Raw genomic sequence first — 17,924 nt, forward strand, 5'->3', positions numbered from 1 at the left:
TGTTGTTTCTATGATTTTCATTAACTTTTAAACAAGCTCTTTGTAATTTCTTATCTAATGATGTCTTTATTCTTACAAAATATATTATCGCTCTTTCTTTAGCTTTAAATGACGTTAATAACCTGCCAGCTTCCAAAATCGCCCCACTATTGGTTGTATTATTACTTACTCCCAATAATCTTTTACAATGTGCTATGCCTACTCTGTTTACAATTCTTTCATTACATCTTGCTCCCCATATTTCTGCTCCATACAAAGAAATTGTTTCTACTAACGCATCAAACATTCTATTTATAAGTTTTATTGAAATTTCTTTATTTTCATAATAAGTCTTTCTGACAGTCGAGGCAGCTACTTCCGCTTTGTTTGATGCTTAATCCAAGTTCCGTTATGATTTATCTCTACTCCTAAGTATTTGTACTCTTTCACAATTTCTAATCGCTTTTTCATTATTTGCCAACTAAATTTCTTACTAACTTTATGCCCTTTTTTCAATACCATGACTTTAGTTTTATTCTCATTGACTCCAAGTTTCCACTCAACACAATAATTCTCAAAGGCGTTGAGGGCTCTCTGAAGGTCATAAAATATTTATGACGTTGATGTTTTATCAACGTCATAAATATTTTAGAAGAGCAATCATCTATATTATAATTTCTAAAGTACTTTTTTTGACGGTAGACCATAACTTCCTTATTTCTTCACAAATTTTCATAAATTAGGTGTCATTTTGAAGCTAATTTTACTTACCCAGGTAATATTAATATACAAATCTCTCATTTTCAGTAGTGTTTCGTCAAAACCATCAATTATATCACTCTGCAAGTAATTTAAACTTGAAATTTGTATTTACGTTATTCGATCAGCGGAAAATATTAATTAAATTAATCAAAACAAACGAATATTTATTTCTTAAATTTGAGTGTTTAGTTTCACTTCATTCATGGTGACCAACTAAGGGTCTCTGCTTTATATGGTAAATAACTCAGTAGATTAAATCAGATTATTCACTTTAAAGAAGTCTTTTTCCAGAACAAGTCAAAAGTAAGAACCGCATGGATTCTTTAGCTTTATTTCTTTAATTATATGACATGGCCTTCATTTTGACATACCTACCAACCATTCTATCTATAATTAAGAATTCTATCTTGAAATATCACCTCTTATCTTTTCTTTCAGGTTTCAATGAATGGTTATGTTGTGTTGATTTTGTTACCGACAGGAAACGGTTTATATCAGTTTTGATTCGGTTCTTTACAAAGAGGTGTAGAACGCTCTGTTGTATGCATTCTAGTTTTCCTAAGCCCTTTAGGTTCGTTACCTTATAAAGCCAAGCTATAAAGAACTTTATTATAAAGTTTATGAGAAAACTAAGCGTGGTCCAAGATTGGTTTTAGCTCACTTGGGCACCTATACTACCAAAGCGAAGTTTGCTGACTCCGGTCAAACTGTCATACTACGCAATAGTCCGTATAGGCTAGGCATCTTAGGAAAATTAACGGAAAGTTTAGGTACAGTCCTAATCATCACTTTTCTTTATATTTTTTGGGTCGCTGAACACGAATATGAGGTTTGCTGACAGATATTATGCCCGGAACATTGTTTTTTTTTACGAAAAAAGTCAAAATTCGGGTATTTTTTTAGGTTTTTGGGCTAAATCTTGGTGTAAATGGGTTTTCTGAAAATACCTGGGTTTTTAAAATTAAAGAGCATAAAATTTACTACAAGTTTCATACATAACACTTGTTTCTCCGACAAACCGTTACGTCACTAGAGCACACTAAAAATAGGTAAAAATACAAAAAATGTAAATAAACGCTAAATTGTGCCGTTTTACATTTAGTCAGAGAAATATAGGATATGACCTTAAAAAAATTGCAAGAAAACATTTTAGTTGCCAAAAATCGGTCCACAGGAAACCACCTAAAAGCACGATTAAAAATGGCGGCTTTTCCCCAACATTGGTCAAGTTTGAAAAAAAGATACCACATGCATTCTTTGTTTAATTCTTTGAGATATTGAATTGGGACGGCCACCGATGTTTATTGGGTGGTTAGTACTTCATTTCAATAGCAAACTCATTTTTGGCCGCCATCTTGGATCCACCATATTGGATATAAATAAAAATATGTAAAAGTAATGATAACGTTGTGACACATCATTACAAACTAGATTTTCACGCTGATGTCAATGCCGAAATCCGTTTTTAAATATCTTTTTAAGTTTTGAAGATATATTCAAACGAAAACTCTTCCCCATACATTTCTTATGGACGTTTCGTACTTCCGTAGATTTTTTAAGATAATTTTTCTTACATCTCCAGTTCTGATCAACGCTTGCAGTTCAGTCTAGCCCTTAAATATTCTGTGATGTAAGGGCTTTCATTAGACCTATTGACCATTCAAATCGAACTAGTTAGAGACGAGCTACGATCCTCAAAACAATATTAAATTTAACTTTTTATAAATCTTTTTTTATTCAAAGATTTATATCTAGGGTTGTTAATACGTCACCAAGTTATTTGTGGTCTCAAATTACTCATTTAATGTATGACTTTAATTTGATTAATCATTTAATAAAATCTGACAACTTTAAAATGAGCCGTGTGCCTTCATTTAACATAAAATAATTTTTATTATACATATATCCCCAATTATAAATAACTTCCAAAACTCTTTATGATCTTAAATAATTCGTCAAAGTATTGAGTTTTATTTTAGCTAAAGATTACTTATTGATTGTTATTTATAATTGGGTATATATGTCTTAAACTAAAGACAAATTTATAAATAAAAATAATTTAATGTTAAATGAAAGTCCACGACTCATTTTAGATTTGTAAGATTTTATATAGTCATTTATATAGTGATTAATAAAATTAAAGCCAAAAATTTACTAAGTAATTTAAAATCAACTCAAGATATAAATCTTTTAATAAAAAAAGTTAAATTTAATATTGTTTTGAGGATCGTAGCTCGTCTCTAACTAGTTCGATTTGAATGATCAATAGGTCTAATGAAAGCCCTTACATCACAGAATATTTAAAGGCTAGACTGAACTGCAAGCGTTGATCAGAACTGGAGATGTAAGAATAATTATCTTAAAAAATCTACGGAAGTACGAAACGTCCATAAGAAATGTATGGGGAAGAGTTTTCGTTTGAATATATCTTCAAAACGTAAAAAGATATTTAAAAACGGATTTCGGCATTGACATCAGCGTGAAAATCTAGTTTGTAATGATGTGTCACAACGTTATCATTACTTTTACATATTTTTATTTATTTCCAATATGGTGGATCCAAGATGGCGGCCAAAAATGAGTTTGCTATTGAAATGAAGTACTAACCACCCAATAAACATCGGTGGCCGTCCCAATTCAATATCTCAAAGAATTTTAAACAAAGAATGCATGTGGTATCTTTTTTTCAAATTTGACCAATGTTGGGAAAAGCCGCCATTTTTAATCGTGATTTTAGGTGGTTTCCTGTGGACCGATTTTTGGCAACTTTTAGTATGTCACTCTGCAGACCCAACACTACAAAAGAAAACCATAAAACGTTTTCTTGCAATTTCTTCAAGGTCATATCCTATATTTCTCTGACTAAATGTAAAACGGCACAATTTAGCGTTTATTTACATTTTTTGTATTTTTACCTATTTTTAGTGTGCTCTAGTGACGTAACGGTTTGTCGGAGAAACGAGTGTTATATATGAAACTTGTAGTAAATTTTATGCTCTTTAATTTTACAAACCCGGGTATTTTCAGAAAACCCTTTTACACCAAGATTTAGCCCAAAAACCTAAAAAAAATACCCGAATTTTGACTTTTTTCATAAAAAAAAACAATGTTCCGGGCATAATATCTGTCAGCAAACCTCATATTCGTGTTCAGCAACCCAAAAAACATAAAGAACAATGGTGATTAGGACTGTACCTAAACTTTCCGCTAACTGCCACTTATATTCCTAATATGCCTAGCCTAGTAGTCCTTTCAAACTGACTAAGAAGGAATTCCCCTTGAAAGTTACCTTTTCCACGACTTTAAATAAGGCACATGGACAGACGCTGACGAAGGAAGGATTGCAAGTGCCAGACCCTGTTTTTTACACATTCAGGTTTTAAAGGGGTGCTTTATCAGTGAAAACTATGTCTGTGTATAAACAAAACCATCAAAACAATAATCGTTTATGGCCATATTATTACTTCGAACATAGAGTCTAAATAGGTCCTGTAAACATGTAAAAATGTAAATAACTTTAATTTACATAAACATTTAACACAATAACATAAACATTTAACATTTAAGTTAATAAACATTTAATTTTGAAAAGGTTAATTATCTAAAATGTAGAGCCACAAATTACTATTCCTGTAGTAAATACTTAAATGTACTTAAATATTTACATACTTAAATCAACGATGCACTTACTACGCAGAATTAACTTTATATATGTTTTGTACCTCAATAAGTAGGATTTGAGAAGGATTCAGTGCAAATGCTTTGAACGGGTCGGCTTTTATAATTTTAAAAGTAATTTTGGCTTTAGAAAGACACGCTTTTTAAGCGTTTATGTATTCAAATTTGTCCTTAGGAGGGGAATCTTCACTTCTCTTTCCGATTGGGAAACCTCCCTACAACACTTGATAACATCTTACGTCATGACAAGGGTTTTTTCAAGCCTAGAATGTTTTTAACAAAACTAAATACCGTAGCGTTGACTAGTCCTAGTAGCCCTTTACGAGCTTTTTGTTGGATATGCCCCAGTTGATAAGGAGGGCAAATATTGAGGCAAACAGAAAATACACCTGTTTTGTTTTTCACAAAATTTGTTTAACCCAGTATCATAGCAATATATAAACAAAACTTATAGGTTTGCAGTATTTTTATTTTTATATAAAAAAATATTTTTCGTCAATATTTTTTATTGTCCTATTTTTATTGTCAAATATTTATTGTCCTATATTTAGTATCAATGTTGAACGAATATAGGTAGTTTTCAAACCGAAGGCAGTGGTTCCCAAACATTTTTATCTGAGGACCAACTTTCATCCTAGATTTTATTTCCTGACCAACATAACAAATAATACAGGGTGAGTTTCTACTAAGTGCGTTAATTTTTACCAGTTATTCTACTCACTAAAAGGAACAAAAAATGACAAACAAAAATTTTCTATCCCCACCCGTTATGCTGTAATGGTCGATTATGTGAATCTTTAAAATTACCTGTAGTAGCTTCACTAAAACGAGCATAGAAATTAAGCCAATACACGTACAGCATAATAACTTATACCATGAAATGAAAAGAGCGTTAAATTTCCTACAAAACCATTGCAACACCTATAACATACAACCATATTTTCACCGTTTTATGTCTCACATAACATAAAATAAAAGTTTCAAAATTAATTCTTTACAACTTCAAAGTGGTTTTACAACTATACATACTTATGTGATGTTTTGTCAAATTACGTAAAAAACTTTCCCATTTCATGCCCTTTAAAATGGTGTAACCCATAAGGTATTGCTGTATTACAAGTTCGAAAAATTAGGTCAAAACCGCGTCAAGGTCAGAGTTTTCGGAATCAAAACATTGAACCAAATGTAATACAGTATCTGTTAATTTCTTTGCTATCTTATAATCAGCTGACATCTGATCAGCTGAGTGTTAAACTTTGTTTCAAAACCAGCTGGTTTCAATTGTTGGCTTGTAAATATTTAAATTATTAACTATTTCATGAACATACTTGGAAAATATTATAATTGTTTAGTGCTATATGTCGGTGTTCACCAAAAAAGTGTCTTGATATAATTTTATTTCCCGGGGTCTGTTCTCAAATGCAGCTGTAATCTGACGTGAATACAGTCGTCAATTTCCTAATAGGTGACTTTCAAATGAACGAATATTCATCAGTGTCCATACAAGTTTCCATGGGCACTAAACATGATTCTGTTGGGAACTTGATACAAGATGTGTATTGTGTATGTGTTTAAGAAGCTGTCAGATGTGTTGGGGTGGTTTGAGGACAATCCACGGACAAGAACAAGGACAGTCTCTCGTGACTTAGGTATTTCTCAGCTATTGAGAAAGGAAAAATTGCATCCCTACGAGTAAATCCCATTACTGTAATTGAAATGCAATAATCGATTTGAAAATATCATTCGGTCCTTTTAAGATAAAAAGAAAGATACTTTATTCTTAGTTATCATAAAACAAACAATTTGTTTGTTTTATGCTGGAAATATGTCAAATGTTTAATCTCTGCTTCCCTCGACCCATAGTTTGGGAACCGCTGGTCTAGTTAAAGGTGTGTTATTTTACTGTGTCTCATGGAACTTATGTAGTATGACTACTGAAAGGTGAAGGTAGAGTTGAGTTGAATGTTAAGCACGACCCAGACCACAATCAGATAGCCTACAATTCTGGTTTTAACCCCGTAAGCTAAGTTACGTAGTAAATAGATAGTCTACTACACTGGCCGTCTATGCCAGAGAATGTGAATGAAACGTATTTTTATGTTGCCTGTGACAATTGAAGTGTCTAGATATGTCAAACACCCATGCCGCAGCAAACCTGCAGATGAATTTCTATTTACCTGGATAGATTTCCACTTAAATTGTCAGATTTATTTCCCATTTAAATGGCGTTAATTTTAATTAGTACCTATGTTTGCTGCTTCAGGGGAAGGTAATGGGATTTCTTTATTGAAATGTTGATTGCTTAGTATGAAATTACTCTTGGCCAAGAGTTACTACAGTGTCCGCGATTGTGTCGCTGACAGATTTAGTTAATTTTAAAATGTTGTTATTAATCTAGTTTGGTTGGACCACCATTGGTTTACTTTTAATTTTAGACGTAAAGAGTTTATGGCCTGAATACCAACTCAAAACGCAAAACATCTATTGGTGATTTAATTATTCGCGCATAACAATCTAAGTCTCCTTTATTTAAGCAAAGAGGAAATCTGTATAATAGCATCACAAAAATTATTTAAAAAGAAATTTAAAAAAATTTAAACAAACTTTAAAAACTTAAAATGGTTTACAATATCTGCATAAACCTTGGTTGCTGTAGTTGCAACTAGTTCTTGTTCTTACTTTAAATCATCATCAAGCCTACAAGGTTCAATAAATAACAATCTTGAAACACAGGAAAATAAAACGGACATGTTTAATTTATGATATACCCAGTTACAAGAACAGTTTTAATCAATTAATTACCTTTTTGGTTTTTCTTGCCTTGAAGTTCTTGTTGGTTTTTGATACCTGATGCGCATTTCGCCACAGGTTGTGGCATCTTCAGAGTTCACTATCCTACACTTACATTCTAATATATAAACAGTTTATATACACAAGAGTCACTGTACATTAATTAATTGATTAAAACGGACATGATATTTCTTAAAACACAAAACAAACAAAGGGACATTACATTGACAAAGCCAATGTGACCGACTGAAGTAAACACACACACAAACACACCATTTATCAAAATCTGTTGTGCATCTTCTAATGAAGTGACTACTTCTCACCTTGTAGGCTTGATGATGGTTCAATGTAAGAACAAGAACTAGTTGCAACTACAGCAACCAGGGATTACTATGCAGGTCTACTGTAAGGGTGTATTGTGTCTAGGGTGTACTGTAAGTTGTGAAGTGGCCACTGCATTCATTTTTAGCTTTTAAATAATTCCTGTCTTGTGTTTACAGCTGTACCCTATTGGCTCTGGATGATGGTCAAAGATTTTGTGAGTGGAACAGAAATGGTCTGGGAATTGACTACCAGATTCTGGCAGGTCCAAGCTTCATCGCAGTCTACACTGTAGTTGGAGTCTTCCTGGGCATTGCTGCGGACAAATATCGCAGGTTTGACAATAACCTGTAATGGATTAGGTACTAGAGACAACATCACCAGTCCGAGTCTGGTGTATGCATTGTTCTAAACAAAGCCCTCTCATTTTGGTAAATGTTAAATGCTTGGAAGGAATCTTAATAACTATAGTTCCAGGAAGGTATGTAAGTATTATTCAATAATGTGCGGAATTGTTAGAGCTACAAGTATATTTTCAATGGAGAAGGGAATCCCCCTTCCAAAAAAATATTTTAGCAATATTTTAGTTGTTAAAGGTGTACATGATAGACTGGGCAATTTTTATTTAAAATTATAACTCATTTCGAAATAATTATAGAATACATTAATTATATGGATATAGTTTCAGTTCTCAAGGTAAGGGGCATGACCACCTTTTGAGTGCCACTGCCACTGAAAAGCTACTACAGTATGGCTCCTGATACTTTGAAATTCAACACAGCAATATAGGAAAACTATTTTCACTTCACAATTATTTTCCTCTTTTTTCATACATAGAATATACACAGGATTATTTAGTTTCAGATGAATGAAATATCATAAACTGTTTACATTCTTACATCCTCTACCACTTAATTTCATTTGTTTTAGCAGTAGCAATTTTGCTTATCCAAATCATTCCCTGATTCAAAATGGGTCCAGTTCCAATAATTTTTGGACTTTGGAGACCCTATTGTTACAATTTCATTTATTATGTATAACAACTAACCATAACTACTATTTAAATTAACTGTGAATGTTCATTTTTCAGTAAACATCTTTAACAGGATCCGTCTAGGATGCTTAGTTTTTCATTTTATATAATGTATACATTCATAAATTATAAAAAATATCCCTTTTGGGTAAATTCATTAAATACAAGGTTATTAATCTAAATTTCCAACTATTTATAATAAAGTTTTATGTATCTTAGTCTTGTCTTTCTCTGTAGCTATCTTTCGGCTGAACCATGTGCATACTAGATTTTTTCAAACAGTTTAACTGAGTGACGGATAACCACTTCTCTACCAATTATTGTCATTGCATTTGTTAATACTTTTATTTGTACTTACCTATATAATGAGGAATCTTTCATATTTTTAAGGTTTACAAAATAACTCTTATGTATTTTTTGCAGAATACCTATGGTGGGAACATGTGTACTACTTTGTGGTATATCCATTGTCTTAATGGGAGCCACAAAACAGTTCTGGCATCTTATTCTACTCAGAATGATCTTCGCTGCAGGGTACGAAACATTTAATATTACTCAAAAGGAAAACAAGCATTAACAGGTTTTACTGAGATAGCAATAGGTAGCTTGCCTGAATTGAAGAGTCCACCCAGTCACAAGAAACACAACAATTTGAATATTTTATTGTAACTGACAAAATTTTCAACTTAGGAAGATTTGAGTTGGAAGTTGGAAGTGCTACCAATGCCAGTCATATTCTAATGTTTGTGTATAGCGCCATGGTGGACTTTTCCCCTTTCACTTATAACTGCTAATTCTACCAAAAATCCTTTAAATCCTAATTGCTTGTGTCCTAAGTTAGATTCTTAACTGGAAGGATGTTCCCACATTTCCATTTTTTAAGGTTATTCATTTTAAATTGTAAGTCTCTCCAGTTTTGGTTTGAGAACTGTGGCAGGGCATAAAATAACATGTTAACTGGGCGACACTTGTGCTGAGGTTTTGTCGCCCAGTGACTATGGGTGGTGCCGGCATATTTTTTTAATGATTCACATTTAAATGTATCGAAATTTTAAAAATAACATTATGTAAATATTTTAGAGTATTGAGCTATGGTTTTGGCCCAAGAGGTTGTGAAGGGAGCCTTGGCCTGTTACAACTTTCTAGATTACGTAATTAAGTGAGATTATATGGACTATTTACAAGCAAATATAATAAAAAAAACCATTAAAAGATACGTAGAAATGTGTGATTTTCACTTTAATATATGCAAAAATTTCCGGGGGGGGGGTTCCCTCGGACTTCCCTTTTTGATAAGGGGTATTCCATACCCAGACCCACCCGTAAGTCTGGCGCCACTGTCGCCCAGTGGAAATCCCTTAAAATATGCTCTGAACTGTGGATATATCATAAGGATAAAAAGGATATAATTGAACACCTATAACTAATGCAAAGAATAAAGTGTACAAAAAATATAAAATATGTCTTCTAATACTTGTGGTGTATTTATACTGTTTACATCCACAAGACAGTAAATATATAAGTACATGGTATTACAATGGCAATCAATTCCAACCAGTCACATGGGTCAGGTCGTCATCTGAGTCATCTAAAGATTACATCTATAAATTAATTGTAAAGCAGACAAAATTAAGTTTCCAGTACAGATTAAAAAACGGCACATATTGTTTTCATAATAAATACACCTGCATTGATCCACTAACATTGATCGTGATTCATTGTTGTTTTGATTGTAGATAATTGTTAGATTTGGAAGTCAACACACAATGACAATGAGTCAATCGGAAAGTTAAAATGTGATTTAAAATAGCCCAGAAAACCCTAACTGTCTAAAGTTTTCTTTTGATAGCGATGATCCATGGTATGATCCACAATATTTCATCAATCCTGTTATTGTTAACTCAAAAAGTGATGTAACAGAAGCCATACTGGCAACAACATTTGTAAGCTGAATATATGAGATAGTAATTGCTAATCAATTTGTGAAATTAGACAAAAAAGTGTTTATCACTTCGCCAAGTGGCTTTTTTGTCTTCCGACATTTTTCAGCCTCAGGTTGACCTTTTAAACCTGAACTGGTTTTGAAACATCACTTTTGGGCCTAGTGATGCAATTTACTTGACTTATTCTTATTACTACTATTATTATTATAGTTAGAGCTATTAAAGCACCTCCAATGAATGATCTGAAAAATTAACCTCACAATAAATTGAAGTTCACGATTTTAATTTTTTTCAGAGAGGCTGGTCTTAACCCTATGTCTACAGGAGTGTTATCAGACATTTTTTCAGAGGTAAACCATATATAATTAAATATTAAGTAAGCATCTAAACATATCATTTTACTACTCGAGTCAAAACCTTTGTTCAAAGTTACTTATTGGTGATGAATCAAGAATCAAGAATTTATTACAACAAATTACAAAAAGAACATTTTGTATAGTTGAGATCAATGAGATTAACTTAGGCTAAGAAGTCTGAATAATCTGCAAGGATAAAATGTCCAGTGGATAGCATATTAATTAGGGCCTATAAAATTCAATAACTTAGGCTACAAATAATTTTAACAACAATGTAAGTTACATATGTCAGTTGCAATGATGACGAGTTTATTTTGTTTAAGAAATTATTGCAGCCTTCAAAATTATTACGTTCTGAGTCGGATACTAAAGGATAGAAAAAAATTACAGATCCCAAAATATTGTGAAAACTTTGTTCATTAATAATTAAGTCTACTGTCTTACAACTTATGTATTTATGGAAGACAGTTAATACACCACCACAATGAATTTCACATAACCATTTGGGCATATTTCCATAGTTGCTTATGATGTTGTTTCTTTCTCAGGGATTATGATGTTTGTTAATTTTAGATGTATTTTTTCTGAAATTTTATTATTTTTATAGAATTTTGGAAATTAAGCCTGTTTGGGGAATCAGCATGCTCAATACACTTTTCAATAGTATTGCGTATCGTAGATGTAAAAAAGTTGTTTTGTCTTGATCTTGATAACAATACAATAGGGAATGAACTGATAGGTATTACAATGCCAGGGTTCCAGTAGTACAAGAATATCTTCTGCTTCTGCTTACTACTGCCCTTGAATTTCTCCAAGTTGATGTTGTATATCCAAGTTTTTGAAGTATTTTTTTTATTGTTTGAATACAAGGTAGGTTTGTCAATTAATTTGTGAAGGTTGCCTAGAGAGGTAAAAAATTGGAACTGATCTCATTTTCTGACCTTTTTTGTTTTCATTCCCTGTTGGTTTGTAGTTGGCAGGACAACTTTTTGTGAATCTGTGAGTTATTTTTAGCTCTTCCTTTGTTTTTTATTTTGTTAGTCCCTACTTGGGTTTTCATTTTGTTTAATATGTGAGATTAAGTTTCTATAGCTTGGGAAAAAGCTGTTACAAATAAAGTTTCACAAGCGTGTACCGATTATTGATTATTTACCTTTATTTGGATGAGACGTGTGTGTCCGAAATATTGGACACAAAAGTATAGAAAAACCAAACTTTCACTTACATCCAGGCAAGTAAAACTCAACAAAATTGCATAAAGATATATTTGATGTGTGCTGCTTCTAGGAAATCAAGTTTAGAACGCTTATGTTGACCAATGATGTTAGTGTGGTAGACCAATGCTGTTAGTGTGGTAGACCAATGCTGTTAGTGTGGTAGACCAATGATGTTAGTGTGGTAGACCAATGCTGTTAGTGTGGTAGACCAATGCTGTTAGTGTGGTAGACCAATGCTGTTAGTGTGATAGACCAATGATGTTAGTGAGGTTGACCAATGCTGTTAGTGAGGTTGACCAATGCTGTTAGTGTGGTAGACCAATGCTGTTAGTGTGGTAGACCAATGCTGTTAGTGTGATAGACCAATGCTGTTAGTGAGGTTGACCAATGCTGTTAGTGTGGTAGACTAATGCTGTCAGTGTGGTAGACCAATGCTGTTAGTGTGATAGACCAATGCTGTTAGTGAGGTTGACCAATGCTGTCAGTGTGGTAGACCAATGCTGTTAGTGTGGTATACCAATGCTGTTGTGGTAGACCAATGCTGTTAGTGTGGTAGACCAATGCTGTTAGTGTGGTAGACCAGAATGCTGTCAGTGTGGTATACCAATGCTGTCAGTGTGGTCTGCTGTTAGTGTGGTAGACCAGAATGCTGTCAGTGTGGTAGACCAATGCTGTCAGTGTGGTATACCAATGATGTTAGTGTGGTAGGCCAATGCTGTCAGTGTGGTATACCAATGCTGTTAGTGTGGTAGACCAATGCTGTTAGTGTGGTAGACTAATGCTGTCAGTGTGGTAGACCAATGCTGTTAGTGTGGTAGACCAATGCTGTCAGTGTGGTAGACCAATGCTGTTAGTGTGGTATACCAATGCTGTTAGTGTGGTATACCAATGCTGTTAGTGTGGTATACCAATGCTGTTAGTGTGGTAGACCAATGCTGTTAGTGAGGTTGACCAATGCTGTTAGTGTGGTTGACCAATATGCTGTCAGTGTGGTAGACTAATTCTGTCAGTGTGGTATACCAATGCTGTTAGTGTGGTAGACCAATGCTGTTAGTGTGGTAGACCAATGATGTTAGTGAGGTAGACCAATGCTGTTAGTGAGGTTGACCAATGCTGTTAGTGTGGTTGACCAATATGCTGTTAGTGTGGTAGACCAATGCTGTTAGTGAGGTTGACCAATGCTGTTAGTGTGGTTGACCAATGCTGTTAGTGTGGTATACCAATGCTGTTAGTGAGGTTGACTAATGCTGTTAGTGTGGTATACCAATGCTGTTAGTGTGGTAGACCAATGCTGTTAGTGTGGTAGATCAATGATGTTAGTGTGGTAGACCAATGCTGTTAGTGTGGTAGACCAATGCTGTTAGTGTGGTAGACCAATGCTGTTAGTGCGGTTGACCAATGCTGTTAGTGTGGTTGACCAATGCTGTTAGAGTAGTAACTCAATTTTTGTTGATCTGACTAGTGACTTATAAAGAGCCGAGAAAGTAAGTGGATCATGGTATAGCTCACAGGTGCTAGTTATCAATCCCAATGTACTAAAAGACCTATTGACCATGTTCACTATCCCACATAGCACCGAATATTTATTTGATATCAAATAGCTATCAAATTTTTGACATTTGAATATCAAATTGATATTCACGAACATTCGTTTGATATCAAATAAACGTTCAATTTAGGTTCAAACGTCACTCAATTTTACATCAAATAAATATTCAAATTGAATATAAAATAAATATCAAATTTGAGATTCATAAATTTATTGGTAAAATATAATAAAGAGAATATGATTGAATTTACATTCACATTTTAAATATCATGGTGATAAATATTGATATAACATTTTTGACATTCGAATATTAAATTAATATTCGCGAACATTCATTTGATATCAAATAAATGGTCAATTTAGGTTCAACCTCACTTAATTTGACATTAAATAAATATTAAATTGAATATCAAATAAATGTCTCATACATTTATTGGTAAAATATGTTTAGAAGAATTAGGTTGCATTTTTTCACATTTCAAATTTCATGGCGATTAAAATAATATCAGTTCAGACTTCTTTACTGTTCTTACCTTGATTTGACTTATTATTCTGAAGTTATAGGTAGTTTGTTAAAGTTCTTGGGCGACCCAAAAATGTAAATATATATATATATATATTTCTTATTTGACAAAACATTAACAAAAGTATCACAAAACATATTTGTTTAAAACAAAATTGCATTCAAGGAAAACATTTTAAAGAAAAAAGTTTGTTTGTATGATAAAATAAGTTTAATTAAAAATTATTTAAACACAAATATAAAAAAGATATGTACAATTTACAAAAAAAATAATTCTGGTCTTCTTCATCTCCCAAATGGCCTTCTTGAGTTTTCTATTGTTCCTGTAAAAGAGGTTCAACAGAGTTATTTTCTAAGACAGCTATAGATAAAATATAATATGTTAGACAAGGGGTCTCCAACCCTTTTTCCTCGGTGAGCACTTTTTTTGTCTAAAAACGCCACTGATTTAGCGACTAACGTTAATTGTTCGCTACTCTATCGAATCACATCATCTACTATCGATGCGATTGTAGTTGTCGTTTGTCACAAGGTAAAGGCTTTTTGTGATACGGACGAAATGAGAGCATTCTATTATAAAATTAAAATGTCGTAACCTAACCAAATTAACCAAACTTGCTGATTGTGAAAAAATTGAATTAAGGTTTACTACGGACAAAATGAGAGCATTCTATTATAAAATTAAACTGTCATAAGCTAACCTAACTTGCTGATAATATAAAAAAATATACAAGATAAAAATTGAATGAAGATTAGATTTAACAAGGTTAGGTTTGCAGCCATGGAGAAGGTAAAAAGTTTTTTTGAGCATACGTCAATAGTATAGGATAAAGAAAATAAGTTTGCCAAATTTTATCAAAATCTATCCATAAACAAATAAACTACATAGTTTCCTTTTTTAATAATCTAAAATATAGTTCTGTTCATAAAATAAAATTATAAATGCCTCTAATTCTAACGAAAGATGTGCAATTAAGAAGTAATCACATTCTAAGCTAAATCTTTGACAAAAAGTTCAATGATTTTTTTAGTGAGAATAGGCTATAAAATTTGACACTTAAAATGTCAGCTAGTTTAAGATTTCAATTTGTAGTTCTGCCAATTAGGATCAATTAAAAATATATATATTTAAATGAATCTGCCGCTACTTGACTACTACTAATATTCCCCTAGGCCTATTGAGAAAAAATTAGCAAGTGAGAGACATTTACTATGTTCCTATTTAAATATGTTAACCTGCCAACTTGGAGACAGGGTATTGTACACAAATTTTGTTGAATGGGGAAGAGACAGTTAATTGCTCTTAATTATGGTATGAGCCTCGAGGTAAATAAATATCCCATGGCTGAGCCTGCATTCATTGACAAAGTTCTCTTTTTACACCTCAAGGAAATCACGGTCAACAATGAAGGGTGTTGCTGGGATTGCAAAAGACAATCACGGCACCGTTGAGACTGCAGTATAATATGCTCGTGAGTCTTGGCGAGATCACGGGAGATGATCACGATATAGCTGAGACCACCTGACCACACGTGTTTACGCAATCGTGGGAGAATATAATTGGTGTTTGCTATAAAAAACAATAATTATCAAAAACGTATGCTGGCTTTCTGCTGGCTGGAATAAAACTGCACGAGGGCCGGATGTAGCCCACAGGCTGTAGGTTGGGGACCCCTTCGTTAGGCATTTTTAAGACCTATTTTTTTACTATACATGTACTTTATAATTAAATTTGTCGATAAGGCATTGAGTTCTTGACAATAAAGAAAAAAGAGATGGATAAAACCGCAGATTAAGTTTTGCTCATTTGCATAGCCTGTCACTGAAAATTCACAATTTGAAAAGAAAACATCACAGTAGTTAGATAAGTTCTATATTAGGTAATTAGATAAGCAATCTTTTCTTTAACCTAAATTATAAATAACACAATAAATTTACCTTGCATCAATACTAAACTTTGCTGGGCGACCCCAATTCTTGATTATAGTAGCAACAACATATATTTCCATTACACCACGATCCTAGTGTTCTTGCGTACCGGTTCTGCCTCTGTATAAAAGAGATTAGTATTAGCACTAGAATTTGTATATATTTTAATTTTCCTGATCAACACCCAGGATAGCCTACAACTAGGTACACATATTAAATTGTTAGTGAAATCTATTTTATATTTTGATGGCATTTGCTTCTTTTGAGTAGCCTTGTTAAAGCTAAATCTAAATCTGAAAATTGAAAATTTTGACCTAGGTAGTGGCAAAAGTAATCCTCAGTCACTTGAACGGACAAATATTGGGGTGAGCACTGACTGAAATGAGTGCAACGGTCGGATGTAGTTTGGTGTGTGTATAGGCCTATGTGTGCGTTTAAAAAAATTCAACTAATACAGTTTTCTTTTGCACAAGTTAGCACTGCCGGAATATTTATATAGTGTAAATCAAAGACTTCCTGTATAAGTGGGTCACAAAAAAGAGAAACTCTCTTAACTGTGTGATGAACCTTAGGCTACGTTATTACCCAATAGGTACCTATCATGAATTAGGTTGTGTTTTGGTGGTAGAGCCTAACTTATCTACAGTTACTAAGAGAACCTGCGATATATTATCGGACGGTATATATATCTGATTTGATATTAATATTGCAAAACCAATTCACCAAATCTGCAAATCATAACTCAATTTGATGTTTACATAGTGAAAAAACATTGGGAACGATGTATTGAATCGGATAATTATTGATATATAATGTTATTCATCCGATAATATATCGCAGGTTCTCTGCGGAACTGTACCCGTTATGGCAAAAAAGACATACACAGTCATGGCGAATCAAACAGAAAAATTGAAATAAAAACACCTAAGTTTGAAACTTTATTTTAACTTTGAGAAAACCTAATTGAAATATATGTATGTCTACCTATTATTAATGTCTGATTGTAAATAAAAAAAAAACTTACGCAAGATAGCTGGCTTCAGATGCAGATTGCAAAAGAAAAATTTATTCCTCCTTCCCAGCCTACAGGCTGCTAAACAGCCACTTTGTCACTCGGGAGAATTGGTACCGTAGGCAAATTATTCACTGCTACCAAATAATAACTTCCACCAAAGCTGCAGAGTTATCAACTGAAACAATGGAGAGAAAACTACTTTTAGTTAAATTCATGCATACCTTTCTCTGGCCTAAATATGTATCAAGATTAGTTAGGCCTAATCATTGGTTGGTAAAGGAAGCAGACAACAACTAAAATACAAAAGAATAAGAGACAATACAGGGGTAGACTTTCGTATCTGTTGTCAAAAACAACCGAATGAAAATATCGATCGTTATAGCCTATGTTCATTCAGTTGTTTTTGACAACAGATACGGAAGTGTACCCCAATTCAGTTTAAAAGGAAAATGGATTTCAAATAGGCTAGGCTATTTCTTTTATAATACCGGTAAATTGTAACCTGGTTGAGGTAGAATATGTTAGGCCTAGGCTAGCCTAAATTAAGTTAACTTATTCTTGATGGTGAATTTACATAAACTTAAGTTAGTGACTGACGTAAAATATAACCCACATAACTTAGTAATATTTCAAAATTAGCCTAACAAGGTATTAGAGGTCGTGCGGAACGAGGTGAAGCCTGAGATTTTCGGCGGGAACGGTCTAAAGCGGGGAAATCCATGGTGGGGGTAGGAGACGAGCCGATCGTCGCCTCGCATAGCGACACTTCCCCCACCACACCACTATTCCCCTCCAAGCTTCACCTCGTTCCGTACGACCTCTACAACAC

At 33.3% G+C, this 17,924-nt stretch overlaps 1 protein-coding gene and 1 long non-coding RNA gene across 3 annotated transcripts in view; one reads left to right on the plus strand and one right to left on the minus strand.

Moving 5' to 3' along the window:
* The window catches only part of LOC128997903 (uncharacterized), a 70,594-nt gene that overhangs the window by 34,768 nt on the left and 17,902 nt on the right, over window positions 1–17,924 (plus strand). For both annotated transcript variants that reach the window (XM_054423711.1, XM_054423710.1), the window contains exons 3-5: window positions 7,710–7,865; window positions 8,987–9,097; window positions 10,802–10,856. In XM_054423711.1, coding sequence (XP_054279686.1) covers window positions 7,710–7,865; window positions 8,987–9,097; window positions 10,802–10,856 — 322 coding nt within the window. The remainder of the gene's footprint in view (window positions 1–7,709; window positions 7,866–8,986; window positions 9,098–10,801; window positions 10,857–17,924) is intronic.
* On the minus strand, window positions 14,311–17,380 carry LOC128997904 (uncharacterized). The gene is made up of 3 exons (XR_008491166.1): window positions 17,105–17,380; window positions 16,090–16,200; window positions 14,311–14,474 (listed from the first exon to the last, which is right to left on the minus strand). It is a non-coding gene; the product is annotated as an uncharacterized LOC128997904 (long non-coding RNA).

This window comes from Macrosteles quadrilineatus, unplaced genomic scaffold, assembly GCF_028750875.1.
Source record: "Macrosteles quadrilineatus isolate MER2022 unplaced genomic scaffold, UCM_ALF_1.0 Scaffold_7__1_contigs__length_78375512, whole genome shotgun sequence".
Classification (NCBI taxonomy): Eukaryota; Metazoa; Arthropoda; class Insecta; order Hemiptera; family Cicadellidae; genus Macrosteles; species Macrosteles quadrilineatus.